Consider the following 19,166-nt stretch of genomic DNA (forward strand, 5'->3'; position numbering starts at 1 on the left):
GGACAATTACAGCAAAATTCCATTAATCCAATTTCTAGCCGTATGAATTTCTTTTGATGAATAAAAACTCTGTAAATTATTCCATAAAGTTATTCAACAAACTTGGTATTTAACCCCTAGTTCTGATTTTCAACATGCCACATGCCAACTGTGTACCTTCCATGTGTGCATGCTTGAAGGGAATCCTGTTGAGAGAAATACACAAATGTGAGAATTCGTCATTGCTGTGGTGTGTTTTATCTTGGCTGATAAATGAGTTACAGAAGCGTGTTCATGTATGTTTTAAAATCTATTTTGATGGGTTACATCTTTGATTTTGTTATAATTTACTTCAGTTTTATTTTGTTTTTGCTACGGGGTTTAAGATGTAAGTTAGGTGCTGAAGACAAAACCAGAGAACAGTATCCAAGATATTTGGGAATAAACAATAAAATTTCTCCAGGATACACAGGCATCCAAAAGTCTGAATTTTTCAGCATTCCAATTTTTGCTCTATTGAAAAAGAGGTTAAATGAATGTTTTTCAAAATGAATTTGCGGTGAAGAAGGACAACTTGAATTTTAAATGAGATGCATATAGTAGTTGAAGAATAATCCTCAATGATGTTCTGGGTTGGGAGACCTAGTATCAAGAACTACCAATAATCATATTTTAAGTTTTAATGAGGTTCATTTCATCCGCCATAAATTGCACCATGCTCAAATTTTAGCATAACCTCTATAAAGAGAATCAGCAATTACAAGTTTGCAATCAGGAGATGGGGCTGGTGCAGTTGGATTACCATCACATCATGTGCAAAAGCAACCAGCTTGTTTTCTAGTTTAATCCATGTATCTTGCACATATAATTATGATTACTAACGCAGTGTCATAAGAACTCTACCCTGAGGAATACCAGAGATTAAATTCTTTTAGTCGTTATGGTGCCCATCTAAAACTCTGCAGTTTATTAATTAAGAAATTAATGATACTAAAAGATGCTCCCCCAGCATTTGTCTGTCTGAGTTTGAAAACTAAGGCCCATATGTTTGACACAGTAAAAAAAACACCGCTAAAAGTCAGAACCAATCATACAAACTTCATGACAGGAATATATGGATTTCTGTACAACAACACAACAAGAAATGCATCATATGCACCCAGAACTTTGCAAAAATCAAACTGTAAGCTCTTAAACAGATTGTTATTCACTACATAGGCATTCAGATCCATTGGTGATAGACATTCAAAAGCTTAATAGCCCATGGCAGTTATAAAAATTGAGTGATGATCAGTAGGGCATAAACTATGACTCCTTCATTAGAAAATGGAGTAGTATCATTACAATTTTCCAACATGCGCAAAAATAATTACTTAAATATTGCCTTTAAAAATTGACAGAAAACTTGGGAACTAAGTAACCAGCAATTTTCTTAAATAACAAAGGAACAATACCATTTGGGTCTGCACCTCTTTAACCATCAGTGTCAGGTTAAAAGTGTGTTAATTTCTTGGGTGCGTAAAACTTAACTAGTCAGTTAATTAAATATCTAGAAAACATGAATAAAGCATACAGTCACGTGAGCTAAAGGGCTGCAATTTCTTTTTGACAGTGAGTGACTCAGCCAACTGATTTAAGCAAAGGAAGCAAATTTGATAGTAACCTACCATTTATGCCTTGTTGTATCTGAAAGGTTTTCTTTTAAAAGTACTATTGCATTCATTTTCTGCTGAAGCATAAGTTCTAATCCACATCTTTTTATTGATATAATTATTCCATGTCAAATCAGATCTGTATGTTTTCCAAAAATGTTAAGCCTCCTGCTTCTCCAAAGAAGTTAGCTCACAATTATTATTCAGGTAGTATTAGTCTTCAATACAGTGGTTTTAATACTTTAGAAGGGATCTACAGTACTAATCAGTGATGTTGACAAATTCTTAGTCCTCAAAGTTAGATAGAATATAGACTTATTTGTCTTACTTTTGAAAGCTTTCAGTTGTCACATATTTCTTGAAGAGGATTTTTTTACCAGCTTTGTACAATAAGACATCTCCCTGTTCTCTCTCCACATTGTACTCTTCAGCACATGTAGAACATTTGAGTTTTTACAGTGTAGGAAGACACCTAAATGCTGTAAATACAATTAGGTTTCTTGACTTTCCTCCAACCATTTGTTTTGGATCTATGTAATGTCAGAAGTGTAAGGTATGGAAAATGAAGTGGTATTCTTTCCCCTCTCAAGGATTGCTCATCTTCACTTAATAATTATTGTCATTGCTGTCAGTTTGGAATGGTTAATTTTTTATGCTGGCTACAAATAAAGCCTGTGTGAAATATGGTTTTTCTCTTAGAAAATACTAATGTTTATCTCTTAAAACTAGTTTTGAGTACCATTTTTTCTTATTTCAGGTAATATAGTTTGTAAGATTATAGGAAACTGTACTTGTTTTGATTTAGCAGGAAATATTTCATAGATAACCTCGGGGATGTTGTGTGCATGTGTGTGTGAGTTTTGTGTGGATCATATTAGTTTGTATTTAATTTTATTGATAAGACACTTGAACCAACAAGTTTTACTAGAATTAAATAACTGTATTATTAGGATTAGAAATAAAAATAAGTAATTTAAATGCTATAAAATTAGGAGGAAATATTGTAAGTATGAGTAAATTGAAAATTTAGGACTCTTGGAATTGCTTAGCACTGTACAGTTTTATGCATGTACTGGGATAATTGTAGGTTTATTAAATGATCACAGAAATGATTATCATGAGAAAGTATTATCATGTATAGTGATAATAGTTTAGGAATATTTTAAATTTTGATAATGCTACTTGTACATAGCTTCTTTCTGTAGTTATCATTTCAGTGTTTGTAAATGAGAATTTTCCTTCCAAGCATTCCCCTACTGCTTGGAGCCCAATGGTAAGTTTTAATGTTCACTGTGTAAATAAAGACTTCAGTTAAGTGATGGTGGCAGTGGTGTACAGTACTACGTTTGGATAGATACCCCGAAGTTTTACATTTATCGCTATGTAAATATTAGAGATTTTCTATTTCTACTCTATTCATTCATAACCTCTCACATATAATGTACTGTCAGATGACTAATGTAAGTCGTAGGTTTGAGCTGTGTGCCTCCTCTGACCTTCCGCAGCAGCTCCTCCACCTCCACGTCCTCCAGCACCACCTCAAATGATGGACCTTGAAGATGACATTTTTAAGGTGGACTTTATGAAAATCTTTGGGGAGCCGGAGCGAGCATTGACCCCCTCAAATTACCAGGGGATCCATTTACCTGAGAGAGGTAGAGTGATGTTACATCCCCAAAAATCCCCTGGCACCCCCTATTGGCTGACTTATTATTATGTAGTTCTGGAGTACACAAGTTGCTTGCATTTTAGATGACATTAATCATTTATGGTATGAGTTTCCATCCCTATCCTCTGCTCAATATATAAAGGGCTATCATTTGTTGTTGGCTAACAAGAGGAACAAGAGACATTAAAGAAAACAAAACAAAGGCACTGAAGTTTAGATCATTTACATGCATCTTACACCTTTGTTGGAATAATTAATAACGCATATTTTCCCCTCATAATCTCAAGAAACACTTTCCACAAAAAGCCTAGGCTGGAGTTGGTACAGTTTGATATATGATACAGAATCTTAATATATGATAAAATTAATACTTGTGTGTTAACAATGCATTTCAGCTTGAACTTATCTTCTCAGTTTTTATGGATATTTGACTCAGTTTTTATGGATATTTGACTACTATGAATACTTATCTGATTTTTCTACAATAAGGGCAAATGTTACACAAAAACTACTATTGTTCTACGTATGTTGTAACTTCTGATCAGCTTTTGGAACACATAGCTCAAGATTTTAAATGGCATGTTGATGGAGTAACTCTGTGGTCTCAAGTAGTGATAGGTATCCAGTCAATAATTTGGAGGTTTAGACTTAACAAAAATTGGAATGAGATTATATGGAAATCTTTGTAGGAGCATAACTGTTTTTAATTCTCCTTCATGCAGTTGTAATACTCCACCATTCACTTCTGATGAAATGAGCAGAACTGAATCTATGATGTCAACCTTATATCCCTGTTGAGAAGCTGTACAGAGTGGGATGATCTCTGGCTTTCCATCTTTTGTCAGTCCACCCTTAGTCCTAACATTTCCTTTTGAGATTATCCAAGCTGTAGAATCACTAACAGATTCTGGTTCCTAAGTTTTGTGTTTTGATCAGAGACTAAGATGTATGTAGAATGGTGGTTTTTGTGCTTCAGATTATGATTTAAAAAATCTGTAGTGAATGGTTTTAACGTTACAGTTGCTGCATTAGTTTTCAGTATGGTAAAAGGCAAAGTGTGTTGAATTTCATATATGAAGAGTATTTTGATACAGTATCTCTCTGTACCACCTTTAGTAGATAAAACATATGAAATTTTATTGCCCTGAGTGCTTTAAGCATGACACAGCATCAAACGTTATATGACAGTTGTTTATTAATGACTTTAGCAGTGAGACTGAGTTCCCTAGTGACTTCAACTTCAGAGCTGTTAAGCCACTTAATCCACGCATGGAATGTGCTCCAAAAATGTGCTGCTGCTACCCAGTATCTTTGAAGGGGTTTGGATTTGAAATGCTACTTCAATTCGGTTGGTTTAATAAAGTGTCATAATTTAATTTTATAATTTATAAATCATATTTGGAAAGCATCAACTTCAAGTAAGTATATGCCTGTTACTGTGGTAACTTTGAAATCTTTTTGACACAATGGCTGTGGGACATTATTTTGTTTTATATCTGTAACATACTTTATGTTCAATTACAAAATGAACTATTTCCATGAGTGTAAGCTGTTTATTTGGAATTTCTCTATACATGAAAGGCTGATTTTTTTATAGCTAATCTTCTAAGTGCCTGCTTATTAAAGTCTGATTGGCCCACATAATATTATGATAATAGAAGTAATTACAATAAGTAAATTAATTTCAGAATTCAGTTTGAATGAGTTGTTAAGTTTAATCAAAACACCCCAAGAAAGCAGTTCAGAAATATAAGCTAATCCATTTTACTCTGAAGGATATTGCAATGTGATGTATGGCAATTTTCATCAGTGTGACAAAACAGTTACTTAAGTCTTGGTGTAAATTTAGCTAGAACTTGGATGCAGGTATTGAAAGATATATGTGTATATGTGTGTGTGTGCTTTAAATCTCTTGGGAAACATAATAACTTCTGAATGATTTTCTTATGTCAGGAGTGATTTATTAGCAGTCAAACCATCTATTTCATAAATGCAGGTACAGGTACTGAAATTAGGATTTATTTTCAAACCACATTTTTCTTTGCTTGGTACAGTGAAGTTGATACTTTCATTTATATGGCATAGTTTTGCTGTTGAATAAATTTTAAATGGAATACTGTAAGTAAGTTAGTAACTACCATGCTGTTGTGCTGAGGTTAATAATTGACATAATACTTCTAAATACCAGAATGAAGGTGTTTTTCAGTATGTCTTTATTTATTCCTTCATTTATTTATGTACTGAAAATTTTTTATCCAAGACCCCTTCACATGAACCAGTCATTTCTCTTTATATTTTTGTTTTGCTCGTTTTGTTATTTTGCTCCCTTGATACCATATTCTTACCCCAAGAGTGATAAGTGGGGGATGCGATGGTATTGAAACTGGTGCATAAACTGCAAAGTGAGCAGTGATGTTTGTGTGTTTGGTTTCCATATCTGTGAAGTGTTATGTGCCTTACTAAACTGATAGTGAAAATGTTGAAAAGAAATGTTTGATGACAATGAAATTAGAGGATGTTTTTAACAGAATGCCAAACAAGTGTTGTTTATGCCATGTTTTTGAGATGCTTTGTACTTTCTGGGGGTGTGGACAGTTGTGTGTTAATTGTATAAGCTGTTTTTAGGTTAGACCCTGAAACCCTTGGCACATTTGTTGGCAGCTGCATTGTCAAACCTGTGGTGAACAAAGGTCAAAGGTCAAGCCATTCTATGAAGGCAAGAAGATGAAATTCTGAAGTTGAGTTTGACTTTTGTTGATGCCTAGCCCCTTTTTACATACAGGTATATTCCAGTTTGAGAACATCTTAGATAAAGTAACTAAAGAGTATAGTTAGAAATACTGTTTTACATACAGTTTAGGGTGACTGACACTGGTTATTATTTTCACTTGGAGAATATGACATTTCAAACTTTAAGACTGTCTCTTTGACAGGTTAGATAAAACTTAAAAGTATTCCTTCAAGCATTGCTGTTGATGTAACTGATGTTAAAAATTCCGAAGTGCTCTATGAAAACAAATACAGAAATACTGATAATCTCTCCCTGCCGTGGTATACAAGTACAGTAGTACAAAATATTATTACTCGAGTGCTTCTTGTTGTTAGATTTTGCTTCAGTGTAATAATAATGATCTGCTTATAAGCTTCATTGACCCATTAAATGTTAGAATATTGATAGCAGAGTTCTGTATTGTAGAGTATAACATGGTCACATCCCTGCTAATTATAAGGTGCCTCTTAGTTATTTGTTGTTGAAAAAAAAAATCCTTGTTTGCTGAAGTTGAAGCATTGAACATTAAATGTCTTATTGAACTAACTGTAAGTGTTTTGATATTACTGTATTGTGATAATGGTTAGCTAGAAGTGCAAGGTAAGTGTTGTTTTATATAATTTCCCATATTTCTAAAGTAGTGTGTATTGTTTCAGTTTAATTTGTTGTCTGAGTAACAAAAGTGATTATTGACAGAAAATTTTATGATTACTTTATGAAATATGTGCTGGTGCTCTTAGGAAACAGTGTGGTTATATTGAAAAATGGGCTGGCTGCATAATGGATTAATTTCATATTTATATTGGGACTCTAAGGTTTTTTATTTGCTTCATTTCTACAATACTTTTTAGATGATTTGGAAAATTCTCCGTGTATATGTTGCTACCAAAAAACTATCAGATTTGAGGTGCTCATATTAGGTTAGGATGAAAGATTCTGCTGACCAGTGAAAAGGCCTTACCATTTAAAAGCAAACTTTTGGGATTTGATAACGTGGTAATTTTTTCTGTTGCTATTGCAGTCATGAATTAAAAATATTCCCTAGTAGGAATAGGATTGTCCATAAATAATGTGACCATAGTTTTCCTCTAGGATTTAGTAATAGGGCATCACACATAATATTAATACTTCAATTATTTAGGTTGTAAGATATTCTACTATTTCTTGTGACCACCATTGCTTGTTAATACGTAACTACTTAACGTAGGAAATTTGTTGATTTTGCCTGTCCTCTGGATATATTGGATTAGCTGTTATGAGAAAAGCAGTATACACAAGGTAGTCATCTTATTTTTGTAAAACAATTATAAGGTTCCTGGTTATTAGGTTATTATTAGAGTGGCTTATTTAATAGATAAGTATTGCGTTATTCTCTGTAAGTGACCTTTGTTAGTTATGAATACCTTCACATGGACAATTATTGATGAAACATTTAATTAAAAAAAAATATAGGAACATACAAGCAACTGGTTTTGCTTGTATAGTGGGTTTTTGTTGATTGTGGGCTGAAGCAGGGGACATTAGGCCTTATCAGGCCAGCACTAGTTTTGGCACTAGTACTTGGAAGTTCTGTGCCCAATTCATATTTTACAGCTTTTATTTTATTAAATGCTCACATTGATTACAGTGAATGGTAGTGAAGACAAGGCTTACTAGTAAATAGTTTATTTCATATTCCAGATTTTAAGAACTTTGTAATATTTCTTATGTACAATGCATATTTTGTTTTAACTACAGTTTATAGTTAAAGGGAGCATGCCTTTGGTGAAAGTTGGTCTGGTCATTGAAACTTTATAACAAGGTAGTTAACTAATTGCAGCTAGTGATGGGATGAGGAAACCACACTCAGTAAACAGCATTCTCTATTTTTTTGGCTGCTTTACTGTAAAGACATTCTGCACTATACTCATGTATTAAACATGGCTGTTGTTGAAGCTGATTTTCTAAATCTTTTCTAGTTTGAATGATGATGTCTGACACTTCTACATGCATGAATGATTATTATTGGGTGTGAAGATATGCGTGTGTGCAAGATTCATGCGTTCTGTACACAGGCAGTCCCTGGTTAATGGCGAGGGCTCCGTCCCTGGCCGAGCGCCGCTAACTGAAAATCGGCGATAATAGCTCCGAAAACCCCCACTTAATGGCACCGTTAACCGGAGATCGGTGCCGAAATCCCCACTTAACGGCACTGGTAATCCGAGATTGGTGCTGAAAATCCGGCTAATAACAGAAAATCCAGTTAACAGGATTTAAAATCCAGTTAACTGGATTGTCAGCAACGATCTCTGATTAACAGCGTCACTAGCCAAGTGCTGTAACACCGAAACACTGTTAACCGGTGCCGCTGGTAATTGGGGACTTCCTGCATATTGATATTCCTTTTACTGTGCTTTTCGCAGAGGTCAGGAGTGCATGCCATCTAAAAACTTTGGTAGCCTGCCCAGTTGAAGAAATATGGATCGAAATGAAGGAAGTCAAGGAAGCACTGTCGTGCTCCTTCCTGCATTTCTCCACTTTTGACTGCTGCTTCTGCTGTTGAGATGGTGTCCCTTTATTCTCCTTGATACTGTGTTGGTTCCTGTAACCCCCTCAGCTTACCTTAGAAGGTGAAGGAGCTGGTTAAGGTGCTGTAGTCTTTTATGGGTATTCCAGGAGACCCTTCCCTGCACTCCTTGGAACATTTGGCTTTGGCAAAAGTTCTGTGCCTGCATTGTGTCAGTGGCTCCCACTGTTTTGGTAATTACCTCACTGACCAAGGATATGTTCACATACAGAGCTGCTGTTGCTGCTGCACCTGTTGTAGCTGCTCCATCACCTCCTGTTCTTGTTCCTTTGGGGTTACCTGCCTTGACTCTGTCCTTGGTGGCTATAGATGTTGGAGAGACATGGTTTCAGGAGGTCAAAGAAGTGCAACTGTACTTTGCCCTCCTCCTCTTCCTCATTGTTATCCTTAAGTCTCCCCCTTGTCTTCCCCATCCCTGGATTGGTGGAAGTGTAGGATGAAGATCCAAAAGGCAGTCCTCCTTAAGAAGGCTGAGACGTCTTCTCGCACCTGTCACTCTTCTGCTAAGAATGATGACGATCCCAGGACCTGTTTGCAGCAACAGGAGAGTGAAAGGCAGGTTGGTTTGTGAGCTTGCTCATGACTGATCACTGGTGCATGAGCCCACTTATGCTTGGTCCCTGGTGTATCACTTTGGGCATTCCAGTATGAGGAAAGCTAATCCTGACTCAGTTTATGGCTGAGTTTTGGTAACTCTTCATTAGTACAGCAGGCACATGAATTAAGTATCCAGGAACAGTATCTTGTTTTGGTTTAAGGTAGTCATCAAGCAGGCGTATGAGTCATTGGGTGAGGATGATGGCTCCATTACCTGGGTGAGTGTTCATGAAAACAGAGCATTGTTCTGTACCTAGCTTTCAGGAGGAAAGGTACTGCTGGCAGTTGTTGGGGTAGTACCCAAACATCTTTACTTTCTCCTACCTGAGAGATGTCTATGGATACTTTCTCCTTAGAACCAGTGGTAGCCACTCATTACAGCATAGCTGCCTGAAATTCACTTGGGCAAAACAGCACCTTGCATAAGGTTCACACTGGAGAAAGGTTGGTTGAAAGAAGGGCTGTTAGTTTTTCTTCCATTTTATCAATTTTCTTCTGTTCAGAAACCAGTGGTAGTATTGTCACTGGTCGGGTCAATGCAAGTGAGTTGCATAACACTTTCCTATCTCTGGTTTATTTTTATATGGTGAATTTGACTTCTTCCATCCCTCATTTAATAAGGTTTATTTTCATGTGGTGTAGTCGACTTACTTCATCTCTCATTTAACAAGGGGGTAGGTGGGTGTTGAGCTTAATTGTTTCGGAATATGGAATGTTATACATTTTGAGCTTGTCCTTTAGTCTCAGTTGGGAAACCAGTTTTTTTTCTATTTTTGTTGAGTAAAGTTACAAACATACTATACTGTGGCTTAGAACCCTGTGAACCATGGCATCATACCAGACTTTACAGGCTTATGTGATTGGGAAGCTTACTTTTCCAGGTGGAAGAACAAACCAATAATGTTCTTTGGGCAAGGAGTGAATCTTGATGTATAAAATTAAGTTTTATATTCTTGATGAAACAGTGCAAATTCAAAATAATTTGCATTTTTTCTAATTATGCAAACCTGAAGTCTTTTACCATAGTCCTAACTTAAAACTAAATCTGCGTTTGTTCTTTTTGCTGAAGGAAAATTGGATGCTGTTTACTGAGTGAGTGGGTAATTTTCCCACCCCCTCATTCACCTGGTGTGAGTTAATTACCATGACAGGACCAGCTTTTGCCAAAAGTGTATATCACTTAAAAGATAAATGTTTGTATATGTCAGAGAAAAGGCAAGTTATCATGAATTTGTGATTTCAGAAAGGTTTAAGAAGTAATTTATTTTGAGTAGATATTCCTAACACTCTAAGCACAACTTCCAGAACAAAAATTAGAGATATTGTCGAGGCAGGTTAAAAGGAGCTACAATACTATGTTTTAAAAAAAATACAATGTAGTGCCTTGAAAAAATTTAGTTTTTCAATAAAAACCTGTCATTTACCTTAGCCCACATTTTCGAGGTCTTTATGAATCCTAGACACATCCTTCTTGTATCAAAAGAAATTATACGCTTGCTTGATGGTTACCACTAAACTTGCGCCTCAATGGACTGCATGTTCCAAGTAGGGAAGAAGAGACTTGTGGAGTAATCAGTAGGGTTTGATGTAAGAAATCCATCCCTGTAAACTCTCTCTCTCTCTCTCTCTCTCTCTCTCTCTCTCTCTCTCTCTCTCTCTCTCTCTCTCTCTCTCTCTCTCTCTCTCTCTCTCTCTCTCTTCAGATGGATTTATATTGTAAAGCTATTGTTCAAAGAATTACAAATTGCCCAAAAGTTGGAGCCTTGAATCCATCCACCTTCAACTGAAGCAGGTCTCAGGAAAGGCATGTGGACCACGTAATTCAATGTGCCAAATATTGGACTTGCCCATTGGTTCTGGAAAATCATGACCATCATTCATTTTCTTAGTGATTGAGAGTAGGAGCTGAGATGAGGATTTTTCTTAAAGGGCAGAAATAGGAATATTATGATTAAAAAGACAGTTATACTGCTTAGTGCTACCAATGCTTAGCTTACTACAAATTTCCAAGGTGACCTGTCTTGAGCCCAGGTGAAGATATAGCAGATGGCTGCACTTTTGCTCAAGCAAAGGAAAAAAATTTTTTTCCTACCAAAGATGAGATGAAGTGTTTCAGGGTTGGTCTTGGCTGCCTAGAATTTTATTTTGACAGTCAGTTGGGATGTGACAGGCAAGCTTGTAGCCTTCTTGATACAGTACTTGAGGTGAATGCTTAATTCATCAACCCATTCTGGAGGCACTGAAGCAAACAGGTATCTCAGAAGACTGTAAGGATGCCCCTGCTTCGTCAGCTATCCTTGCACATCCATACCAGAAGATTCAGATATTCTAGTTCCTCTGAGATCAACAACTTGTGGCTGATGAGGAGGTGCTTGTTGGAAGGGCAATTTCTCAAGATTTCTCTCATGCAGTTAAAGAAATTCAGAACGACACTTCTTATCTGGTGTGTGCAGTGCAACTTGAGATTTGGGGAAAGTTCCTGAAGTTTCTTATCCAACTAATACCACTTAAACTTGTCTTATGAAGAAGGAATGTGGGATCCTAAAGGATTTTGAGAGTCAGGTAAAATGATGTTCCATGGGAGAGACTTTTGAGGGGTTCCAATAGATTCCCTCAACCCGTTTATGAGTGTAAGCAGTAGTTCTTTCTTGATTGCCAGTTTTTTGTAAGGTAATTAGGAGTTCTGTCCTTACTGCTGATCATCCCCTTGAATGTCAAGGGTTTGAAGAATTGAGATGGTGGGGAAAAAGAAAAAGTTTAACATGGCTTGGTACAGTGAAGATCATAACTGATATCATTTAAGAGTATGACTAGGTGACTGACTGGTTATGCAACTTCTATTATCTGAAGAGCAAAGATTCCACAAATTTGGTCGAAATACTTAGGGTTCAGAGAGACTTCCTCCATGAGGACAACAGTTTGGTCTTGTCTTTTATAGACAAAATAGGACCTCTCCAGTAAATACTCTCTTCATCTGAAAATAAATGCTGTGGTCGAGTTCAAACAGACTCAATTAGCCTAAAATTTTATGACTGCAGCATGTTGGTTTAACAGCAGCAGTGGAAGGTGCCACTGAAACTATCGACAGGGTTGTAACCATGGATTATCCTTTTTGAAAGTGGATTCCAGCTGCCCAAAGTTGTGTTCTGGATACTGACCACCACACTGGAACACTATTTTTGGATAATTTTCTTAGAATGAAGACAGGTACCATCCATATGCCACCTTGGAAGTCACCAACCATGGCCAAAAACCTAGAGGTGTAATGGCACCTGCCTCCTAGGGAACTTTGAGCCTTGGGAAAGATGTATCCTTGACTTAAAATATTTCTACCCATAGGACCTGTTGCTGGTGTAACCATTCATAGTGGTCTATATATGCAATGTTGTCCTTTTCTGCAGATGATGTCATGAAGAGGAGGAATAGTAAGCTGGAACCAGTACATGTGCTTTTGCTGTGTATATGGAACTTTGTAGAAGAAAAAAGGAAATATAATATTACTTGACATTTCATGGATAAAACCTATGCTTTATCCATTGACAAGCAGATGGTTGAAAGGCTGTAGTTTTTTCCAAGTTTCTGAAAGTCTGGCTGCAACAAAAAACTGGATTGTCCAAACCAAACCAGTTTAGTGAAGCTGTCAGCCTGTGTCCAATCCTGGTTTTGACTTAGGGTAAGAGATACTGTTGTCTCAAAAAAGGTGCCCAGTTTCTGACAGGTCTTCTCGTATTGCCAATTATCACTACCGTCGTAGGTCATAATACACAGCCTTGATGGAAGGTGCTGACACCAGTTAACTCTCAGTCTGATAGTGAGTGCAACCTCAAAGGCCAGACTACACGAGAAAGGTCTCAGTACATTTTATGCTGGTGGCTTCATTCCCTCCTAGAGCGACACTTCTCGAGGTTGACTGTTGGGAGTTGTTGATGGTGCAGCCACGACAGAAACACATTCTTTGTTATGAGCTTGAGGTTCTGTACAAAATTTTCCAGTTTCTGATCAAATTGTTTGTTGTCCATGTTGCAACTACTGGAGTGACTGAGCCTAACCAAACTTGTTCATGTTGTTAACCAGTGTCTGGTTAATAGTACCATCTCAGTTTGAGGTAATCAGATCATTGGAATAGTAGTTCACAAAAGTCTGTTTTCATCAAAGAGGATGTTCCATTTGCTAAGGATTTATCCCTGAGTAGCACCTGAACTAGGCTATAAATCCCATTGCAGACAAACACTGGTGTAAAGAAATTCTGGCAACAATGCATCCTTTATTGGTTTTACAAGAAGGCCCTTAGCCTTGTCCACATCTGCCAGTTGTTTCATTCAGCACTGGCCTCAGCTGTGACTGCCAATTCCATTAATCATCTCTGTCAATAATGGAATCTTGAATGCATTAACTGTACTTGCTGTTGGTTACCATTGTGTAGACAGCTGTGGTCTAGTATCAGGCGTAGACCTCACTTGTGTCCCCTTGTTCCATCAGTATGGCTGTCATTTCATAGAACTGTGATTACGTCCACACATTTCAAAGGATATCTTGCTCATTCATGAGGTTTCCAGACTTATTCCAGTTCCATGAACATTGCTACGTCCATCTCTCCTGTCATTTTATTCTTACCCTTACCCAGCATACAACCATCAGGATCACAGCAGTGTCTGTCTCATTGTCTGTCTTTTTTACTGGGCACTCAGCTTTATGGCCAGGACCTTGACCAGATCACAAGCACTTGTCCCATCAGTTGTCCTCTTTGTTCATCTTCCCTGTTTGTCGAATGTAGCAGAAGTTTGTCCCAGACACAATGTTGGGTATGACACAGCCACCATGTTTCAGGTATAAGTTGTTCATGACACCTGTCCAGTGCCAGTAATAATAAATTTCTTGTATTCTGTCCAGGATCTTTTGCTGGTCAAGTCTGTAGTAGTAGACTCAGCTAACATGAATTACCAGAAGAGGAATCAGTCACCTGCAGGAAATCAGGCTCTGCAGTTAGACTGGGGAGGTTAGGAGAACCAACTGAAGCCAAAAGGTTATTGCTCAACTGAAGTAATGCAGTTTGTCAAAAATTGGCATTAGTACACATTGCCTTGTCTAAAAGAATTCTCATGATATGTGATGTTAAAATCTGTTGAACATCACAGAAAGCAGCAGCAAAACCCACATAGCAAATTATGTAAAATTAATGTATATACAGTACAATATATTAATTACTGTACTGGGAACTCTTGTTATCAAAGTATTAGGATTAAAAGGTTTATCCTTGTGATTATTATCTTATGTAGAGCTCGCTCTTTCTTCTGACCTTCATGTAAGAAAGGATAACATCACGCCAAAACATAATGGTAAAGAACATCAATTGCAAAATAACACAAAGAGAAACATCATCCCATTACTGTTTGAAAGGGGAAAAACAATAAATGAGAGCTCAACACAACTTGTTATTTTCAAGTTAAACAAGGTAGAATGAGAGTAGGAAATATGCAGATATTTCATTCACTTAAAATGGAAAATATATTTAAGTGAAATACCAGCTGACAGGTAGTCGAATGCCAGACACAGTAATTCACATTACAAATGAGGAGTATGCTGCTCTTTGATTAATAGGTCCATTATCAAACAAATATAAAATTAGTAAGAAACACTGACAGCAAAACAGAAATCTTGTTCTTCTAAGTGCTGCTTGCACACTACATAATTAAATATTACCTATACATGTGGGCAATAAATAGAGTTAGCAAAGAAATGAACAGCATTGACTTGAAAGTGAGTAATGAGTGTTAACATTCATTAATCATTAACTTATCAAGGACCAGAAATGCTGTAGTGTTGTAACAGAAAGTCGGTGAGCTGGAAAATACGCAAATCAAACAAGGCAGTGTTTGCTTGGGAATCAGCTACGGACTATTTACAAACTTTTTCTTGGTGAAATTCAGCCCAGGATGTGAGAGCACCTGATGACAACCCCATCAGTCAGGGTTGAAGTCGGCACCTAAAAAATCTTGACTTTTATATCAGCTACTTTCAGAAAAATAATTCTTAAATAATTAAAAAAATAAACCATAAGTGATGAGGATTGCAGAATTTGTTGTCTTAAGCAAACCACATGAAAAAATTTAGTTCTTTATACCCGCATAGTGGCGACTATCCAGCCAGCAGGTTAGTCAGGGATTTGTAAAGACACTAAATGTGGGCTAATTTGAGTGCTGGGTTAGTTGTGAAAAAATGTTACAGTATTTTATATATTTAGCAATTAGAGGTAGTGACTAAGTTCCTTTGTTGTAATTTACTGTGATTGTTATACTCTTGTTTTTATGCAACAACTTCACACTGAAATTTTTAAATGTAATCAACCTACTGTACAGTACTTCATTTGACAGAAACTCATCCAAATATATCCAAACGTATATTTTTCATGGCTGTACATGAAGTTATCTCAATTAAATAATTTAGCTTAACCCACTATGTAAAGGAGAGAATTCATAATTGGAAATTTGGATATGGTACATACTTAAAAAAAAGAAAATGAATTTCATGAGTCAAAAATTAACGTCTTTATGTATCATCATAGAAAGGTAATAGAAGTTGTGCTTTAAAACTCTAAATTGTATATTGGCATTTTGTACTATGTCAGCTGGGATCCAACTGTTGTAGTAAGTCTTTATAGATTGTTCAGAGTTCTCTTAGTTGGCAGTAGTGATCCTTACACTGAAAAAATGGCCTGGTAGGTAATATCATTGTCTTTGAAATATCAATGAAAGACCAAGGAGAGTATTACATTATTCCCTCATTGAAAAAACACCTTAAGGTCAGTCTTTTTAAGCATAATCTTTGCTAGAACATGTGAGATTGTCACGAATTTTACTAAGGGTTGATATGAATTTTGACCTTATTTGAATTTCTAGTAAGAAATGGTTCAAACTTTGATATACAAGGTAAATTAGGGTGAACATAAATTTGCCTGAGGTCTCAAGGTGAACAAATTTCATTTGAATTCTTACCTTTGTATTTTAAGCACTTAGCATAGCATTGTCATAGTTGTGTACCTAGTGCTTGTTCTTTCTTGTTTCCTTGCTGTTCATAGGCCCATATGGTACTATTGTGTTATATTGTTTTGAATATTATAAAGAATTATAACTTTTACAAAAATGAGTTTGGAAATGGGCCAGCCCAACTTTGTTATTGGTAGGAAAAGTTAGAAGGTTGCTGCAGTAAGTAAAGAATAGGATTTAAAAGTAGGTCTGTACATTTAAACTATGGTTTTGAGTCAGTTTATGAAATCTTTGGTGGATTGCATCTGTGTCTCTGGAAAATGGTTCAAGTTTTTAAGCATTGCAAAGGAATATGTAATGTTTCTATTTGCTTAAGCTTCTCTAAAAGAATTGATTGGGAATACAATTTATGAGCAATGCACTTCCAGCTTTAATAATGTAAGCTTTGATAAAAAGTTAAAAACCATATACCATTGCTTATCAGTGACCTAATTTAAAATGCAAACTATAAAATATACTGGAACTATAGAGAAAAGGTACTGTTGTAACATTATTTTTTCTATGTTTTGTTGAATAGTCAAATGTATATACATGTCCTCTTGTAATACTCTTCCTTCATTTCTTCGTATCACAAGACTACAGCCATTCCTGACTAGAGCCATTTACTTTGCTATCTCAAGGTCATCGCCTTCAAGGTTCCAGAAAAATTCTCATGTGATTTCAGGGTGTCAAAGAATACCTGAAAGTTGGTATACCTTAAAGCATTGTTCCCCAGCTTTCTTGCCCCCGTTCACACCTGGATAGCTATTCATTATTTCCCTTTTGTGCCTGTTTTTTTCACACCGCAAATTCTTTCATGATTGACCTGAGCCTGTTGGTAATTTTTAGTTCCTTTTGAAATTTCCAACTATCTAACGTTAGGTAGTAACAGCTAGGGCTATATTATTTTTAGGCCCATGTTGGTCTTTTTTCTTGCAGGTTTAGAAAACGTACCTGCAGTAACTTTGTCTTGTATTCATGTACTATTGATTTTATTCCTCATGTTTTTGTTTTAAATGTAGGAATAAAAGATTTGATAGAGCTTTAACTTGTTGTTTTCGGTATTTAAAATCCATTTAATGACATACAAACATAGATAGACCTCATCTAGATATTGGGGTATGCGCAAGACTCAAGCATTCATGACTTTTACATTTCATTACCTCTTCTTCCTTCCCCTTCTAGCTCTCATTCTTTTCTTCCCATGATCCCCATCTTCTTCAGACCATCCTTCCCTCAGCAGATCTAATTTTAATATGGGCAAGACTTGTCAGTCCAGGCACAATCACACAAACCTGGTCGCCTGTCTGCTTCCACACATTTGCCCGTGCCCCCCTCTGCTGCAGTTTAATTATAATCATAGCTTCTTTTGGTGACTAAATCTTTCCCTACACCCCATGAGTAGGGGTCTGTGGCCCATCCTTTTTGAAAGAAATAATAGATAAGGTCACCTCCACAGAAATTTTTGTCATTTATCTGTTGCCCAGTCTTTTCTCATACTGCTTCTCATTCACTTTCTTGGGGAAGGTTCCTCTCATTTACTTTCTAGTAGATTACTACCATTAGGTGACACCACTATAAGGGTGATTACTACACTGTTAGGCCAAGAAACTCTGGGAGAAGAGAGTATCAGACCCATAGGTCACCTGAATCCTGCAGACAAGTGGTAGGCTCTCATTTCTAAAAAAAAAACACCTTAGATCCAGATCTATTTAGTGATCAGTTTTTAGCCAGGGAGACTTTAAAAACTCTGGCCGTTCCCTTTTTTCAGTGATAGCCAGATATGAATATTAATGGTAATTGATCCACAGCTAGGACTTAGAACATACAGTACTTACACCCTTGAATTAGGTGATAGTGAATTTTCTTTCCTGATGATGTCAGTCCAGTGGGATTCTCCTCGGTACATCAAGTTATTTCCTCCTTCATTTGGTTTTATTCTATTAAGACAATAGGTTTTGGGTTATTAGAAATGTAATGGTTTCTTACAAATAATTTTTATTAATGACTAAAGCTAGTCACTTGTAGGCTGCAGGTACTTGTTCTCTTGGTAAAGCGTACTGTTGAGCTAGGTAAAAAGCCTGTACTTTCCCAATTGCCAGCGTCTCTCAGCCTGGTGGGAAGTATTAAATGGTCTACACTTCAAGATAATAAAGTAAATAGCTCTAGTATAGCAGTGGTTTATATTTTGCAGCATTTTTTAAAAATTGGTTTTCTGTCTGCTTTTACCCAATTTTTCTAGTCCTGCAAAATTGATACACTAAGCTACACAGATATCTTATTTCTAATGTAATTTATACACACAATAAAGGTCTCTTTGTGCAACATGAGATCTACGTTCTAACCCTGATCAATATACAGTATATCCTTGATCAATGATTATGTGTTTATAATTTCATCCTTGTGAGTACAGTACAGATTTAAGTTAATAATTATGAAGATTAAGCCAAGAGAATGTGAGCTAATAGAAGTTCATCACAGATAGGTGAAGAATATTTCATGCAACTCCTGTTTTTGTTTCACTGATGTGTAGTTAGAGTAATTTTTAACTGTATAGTAAAAGATTAATATATGGGTAGTGATGATCATCATTTACAGTTAATGGATCATTGCATACAATATGTATTCACCTTTGTGGTTAGATTGTGATATTTTAAACTATTGATTCACAGATCAAGCTCCACCACGTCCTCCTCTCCCTGGGGGTGAAAAAGCACCTCCACGTCCTCCCCCTCCTGAAACAGATGATGAAGAGGAGACTCAAATGTTTAATGAAACTCCCCTGCCAAGTCAGCCCATTATGGTACTGGAGTTTGTTTCATTTAAAGTCTTTCTAAAAATAGAAATATAAAGTTACTTTCAATAATGTTTATCATATATTGCCTGAGTTTATGGAAGTATACCTGGGTGT

The 19,166-nt window shown here is 36.3% G+C and overlaps 1 protein-coding gene across 9 annotated transcripts in view; it reads left to right on the top strand.

Annotated features, from left to right (window-relative positions):
• Vinc (vinculin) overlaps positions 1-19,166 on the top strand; it is a 182,614-nt gene that overhangs the window by 140,193 nt on the left and 23,255 nt on the right. For 4 of the 9 annotated variants that reach the window (XM_067103590.1, XM_067103591.1, XM_067103592.1 and 1 more), the window contains exons 16-17: positions 3,137-3,286; positions 18,928-19,058. In XM_067103590.1, the coding sequence (XP_066959691.1) occupies positions 3,137-3,286; positions 18,928-19,058 (281 nt within the window). Of the gene's footprint in view, positions 1-2,877; positions 2,905-3,136; positions 3,287-18,927; positions 19,059-19,166 lie in introns of all 9 variants that reach the window. The other 5 variants (XM_067103599.1, XM_067103596.1, XM_067103598.1 and 2 more) reach the window with 2 other exon arrangements.

Source organism: Macrobrachium rosenbergii, chromosome 5 (assembly GCF_040412425.1).
Source record: "Macrobrachium rosenbergii isolate ZJJX-2024 chromosome 5, ASM4041242v1, whole genome shotgun sequence".
NCBI classification, from domain to species: domain Eukaryota; kingdom Metazoa; phylum Arthropoda; class Malacostraca; order Decapoda; family Palaemonidae; genus Macrobrachium; species Macrobrachium rosenbergii.